Here is a 4822-nt window from a genome sequence, read left to right as displayed (position 1 = left end):
CTTTCTTTTTGCACTCCCCCCCCCCCAATCCCAACAATGTCGTGTCTGTGTCATTGTGAACGATGTAGATGTAGATGGGCCCTCACACCTGCACTGTAAATACTGTAATGACCACCTCTTGGCATGGACTGCTGTTACTGTTAGTCCAATCGAACGATCTATCAACAGGCGCGGCAACATCGAGAGCTTCAGGAGCAGCCGCCAACCATTGTTGACCTTGCAAATGATACGTCTGTGCAATGTCTACAATATATCATGCCTAAATTTTCTTCAATTATTTGCAATGGCCGAGGAACATGCGCATGCAATTAATGCAGGCACTCAACTGAGAAATGAGACAGCAGCAGCAACGTTGCGATTTAATGGCAACCCACTTGGAATTGGAGGAGATTAGACATAGGATGATGATGATGATGATGATGATGATGATGATGATGATGGAGGTGGTGGTATTTACGAACTGTAAACAGCTGAAATGACACCAGAAATAAAAGCAATGCATGCTGAAGAAGAAATAGCAGAAATAACCGTTATGGTCGACAAAAGCAAGAATACTTACAGTTTTAAGTTGTCATTGATATCTTCTTCCTCATTGTCGTTCTCATTGTCCTCGTCCTCTTCCTCCTACTCTTCTTCTTCTTCTTCTTCTTCTTCTTCTTCTTCTTCTTCTTCTTCTTCTTCTTCTTCTTCTTCTTCTTCTTCTTCTTCTTCCCCTATATATCCACTCACCTCCTCCTCCTCCTCCTCCTCCCCTCCCCTATATATCCACTCACTCCTCCTCCTTCTGTTGGGAGCCCTGGCCGTCCTCTCCCCCGCCTGCCCCGGGGTCCACAGTTTCCCCTCCTCACTCGCCCCCGCCCCCTCTGCCTGCGGACACCCCGACCTCTGACGTAGACAGCGGGACGCGATGACGTCAGACGGCACGACGTTCCCAGTCTCCGGGGCTAACTGCAGCTCGCCGTCAGACGGGCCAGGTATGTCTCCTGTGGATTATGACGGATAAAGGTCAAGCGACCCACACACGAACTATTATATTGTGCAATTTAATTGTCAATACTCGGAATTTACAATTAAGTTGACCGAGTATGGACGATTTTGACGACAAGTGCAATTGTACTGAGTCCATCAAAATCAGTTTGATATTTTATAGCGCAAGCTTACTTGCCTGGACCATTTAATTGACCGTGTGGGGCGACTGTCAATTAAATTGTGCAATAATCATTTTTTCTTCCAGATTTCATACCATCATCACGTCTTGGGTGTCTGATAAAGAAGAAGACAGACCATTTCAACTTGAGTGTGTTTATGTCTACGAAAGTTTACCAGTTCCAAGGAAAGTGAAGTGTGACGATTATAGTAACAAGCAAAAGAAAGATCGAAAAATTCAAGGAAAAGTAGGGGCTAACCAAAACTACAAAAGAAGATGTCGAAAGAAAGATCAATGCCAAGAGAACAAATCATCGAAAGGAATTAAAGAAAGAGCTTGACTAAAAAAATATGAGGTGTAATTTTGTGTGTCCGAACTTTGAACGCTGCGGAAACCATTTTTTGATAATTTTGCATGTTTCCTTTTTGGGAAATCATCTTCGTTTTCTGTAGCAAGGGCAACTGCCACCGCGACTGTTGGGTTGAAATCTCCTATCCTGTCTCGGCGGGTTGCAAGACCGAAATGAGCCTGGTTTGCGCAGTTAGATTGTCAATTATATTGAACTGTGTGTGGGCAGCCTAAAAACTGTCAATTTTATTGTGCAACCAGGATTGCACAATATAATTGATCGTGTATATGCCGTTTTACGTACAATTTCTTTCATTACCAGAAATGATTTATATCAACACATAACACTCTCGTAAATGTTGGTCGGCACCATGTTTTGGTGCGTGTTCGTACCTACAAATATTCGCTGAAAATGCTTACACGTGCCGTATTCGTGTGGACATGGCCAAATAGTGCTTACTTGCGGTAAGTCTTTTCATGAACGGGTATGAGTATAGTAGTTTTTTCCTTTCTTGATTACTCTAAGACATTCAACTGTCTCACTGATTACACAAGACATTCAACTGTCTCACTGATTACCTTAAGACATTCCACTGTCTCACTGATTACCTTAAGACATTCAACTGTCTCACTGATTACCTTAAGACATTCAACTGTCTCACCACGTCTCACCACGTCCCTTCCACCCCTCCCCCTCCCCCCCGCCAGCTCACCTTCATTCACGTGCCTGGTAAGGAAGGACACATTGACCCTGTCACTGTACGAGTACCGAGTCCCGGGCTCCCATCGACATTTCCTCTGTTTATGTTGCTGCTGTTGTTGCTGTTGCTGTTGTTGTTTGGTCTGCTGCAGTTGTTGTTTTAGCTTAGTCGGTTGCTGTTGCTGTTGTTGTTGCTGCTGTTGTTGTTTTAGCTTAGTCGGCTGCTGTTGCTGTTGCTGTTGTTGTTGCTGCTGCTGCTGCTGTTGTTGTTGCTGCTGCTGCTGTTGTTGCAGTTGTAGTTGTTGATGATGTTGCCGCAGTTTCGGCCAGTGCTGTAGACGCTGCCGTTGCCTCCTGCTGGGGTCGGGGCACGCCCACGCGATGAGGGACCCGGGGTCACGGGTCAGAAGGTCAAGGTCGGGGCAGAAGGCGGCCATGTTGGAATAGCTGTGGGCGGGGCCTCGTCTGCTGGGTCTGAGGACGTACTCTGACCTGGCGAGGTCCTTCAGGGGGTCCGGGGGCGGGGGCGGGGGGGGGGGGGTTAGGTGGAAGGGAGGGGTTGTTTTTTTATTGGGGGGTTGGTTTTTGGGGGGGGGGGGTTTTTGAGGGATGGTTTAAATGATCATACCAAAAATATGGCCATATAGAGCTACAATTTGGATTCTAATAATTTAGCATTGGTTCCGCCCTTTCCTCAGACAATTGTGTGTGTGTGTGTGTGTGTGTGTGTGTGTGTGTGTGTGTGTGTGTGTTGGGCTGTGGAGGGTGCGGGTGGTTTGTTGTTGTGTGTGCTTGCGCATGCGCGCACGCTCGGTTCTTACAAGGAGCTACTTAAGAAAAAACAACAGAGAGAAAAGCATCTTAAAGAAAAAGCTACTTAACGCTATCCATACGTCCTGGGGTCCTTTGTATCCTAGGGGTTGTATTCTTCACATTTTCGAATACTTCTAGTACAAAGATCTCTTTGAAATTCTCATTATTTCTCAAAACATCATTTTGACCGACTGCTATCCAAAGCGTACGGATCGGACTAACGAGTAAATTTCCTTTTTGGAAAATGGTGACACAGAGTTCCCCACGTTGTATGGATATGATAGTAAAACACGACGTACGGATAGGGTTAAGTGGTGGCACAGAGTTCCCCACGTCGTATGGATACGATAGTAAAACATGACGTACGGATAGGGTTAAGTGGTGGCACAGAGTTCCCCACGTCGTATGGATACGATAGTAAAACATGACCGCGGATAGGGTTAAGAAAAAACAGCTGAGAGAAGATGGGCGTGCCCGGGTGCTCACTTTCTCCATGGCGTCCGTGACGAGCTTCATGACTGTGAGAATCTTCTGGATAGAGCGGGCCTCCAGTTTGAAGATCCGGCGTCGCTCGCACCAGCGGGACAGCCAGGCCTCCGACTCCTGCCCTGTGTGATGTCATTGTGGGTACAGCGGTAAATGTGACGTCATTGTTGATATAGCGGTAAATGTGACGTCATTTTTGGTGCAACGGTAAATATTCGGGCATCATGGAGGGGAAATCAGGGGCTCGTCAAAAAAAATTAAATCGATTAAATCGACATTTTCCCATGCGTTGGACAATTTCCGTTGATGTTTTACCCAACACTCCTAATGACTACTTACAAACACACTTCAGTGTGGATGTTATTTTTAGAATGTCTACCAAAAGCAGACAAAATATAAATTTGTGGACATTCAATCTTCTGAGATCACTAATCCACATCTTCTTCAATTGCAAACATTTCGACTTCTATTCAAGATACGTTTCGAGGAATGAGCTAAAGTAAGGAGAACGTTCATGGATTTGGAGAAACTTTTGTTATTGAAGTTATCTGGAGACACACATTTTGCAGAAATGATATTATACCTTTCAGTTCTTGATCTGAGGCAAGGCCAAGTCACTTTATGATTAATTTGACAAGCAAACAAATGAAAAAGTTATTGTTTTGTTATTGGAAGGTTTTACGGCGCTCGCAACTGCATAAGATCATGTGAGCGCCACGGGGTGGATGTCAACGAAGAAGTCCAAACAGGGCTTCAGGCTCACTCTTGTGTGTGTGCTCTAAGTTTATTAATTACATTTTTACAGTACAATTGTCAATGGGCGGATTTATCAATGTCATGCTCATCCTGTGCCGGAACAACATAGGGGGAACTGCTGCTTTTTCTTTCCTCATCCTTACTATCGTCATTTTCCTCTGCTTCTTTTGTATGTTTGTCACTCTCTTGTGAACTGCTGTTTCCGGGGTGCCTTGATAGTCGAAGCAAACTTTGTGCTGTTGAAGCTAGAGAGGTGAGCAGAGTAAGCCTGATTCCCCGTTTGGATTTCTCTGTTGACATCCACCCTTTGGCGCTCATATGGCCTTATGCAGTTGCGAGCGCCGTAAAATATCTACTAAAACTATTTTTTTTTAAAACCCACTCAGATCTGTGGGTCCTGACAGGCTGGGTAGAGGTGTGGGCTGTATGTCTACTAAATATTAGTCTACATTTTGCCCGTTTAGAAAAAAAACATTATTTAATTTGTTTATTCATTGATTTATTCACCTGTTTATTCATTTATTAATTTATCCATTTATTTATTTTTGTTTTGATAAAAAAATTATTTTTAT

General features: G+C 44.4%; 1 protein-coding gene across 1 annotated transcript in view; it reads right to left on the bottom strand.

Annotated features, from left to right (window-relative positions):
- The window catches only part of LOC101849127, a gene marked incomplete at its 5' end in the record, with an annotated part of 21250 nt that overhangs the window by 2298 nt on the left and 14130 nt on the right, over positions 1 to 4822 (bottom strand). Inside the window, 4 exon segments of the mRNA XM_013082021.1 lie at positions 884 to 983; positions 2209 to 2222; positions 2433 to 2698; positions 3495 to 3616. Of these exon segments, the coding sequence (XP_012937475.1) occupies positions 884 to 983; positions 2209 to 2222; positions 2433 to 2698; positions 3495 to 3616 (502 nt within the window).

This window comes from Aplysia californica, unplaced genomic scaffold, assembly GCF_000002075.1.
Source record: "Aplysia californica isolate F4 #8 unplaced genomic scaffold, AplCal3.0 scaffold00156, whole genome shotgun sequence".
Classification (NCBI taxonomy): Eukaryota; Metazoa; Mollusca; class Gastropoda; order Aplysiida; family Aplysiidae; genus Aplysia; species Aplysia californica.
Note: the sequence above shows the minus strand (reverse complement) of the source record. Positions and strands in the feature narration are given on the sequence as shown.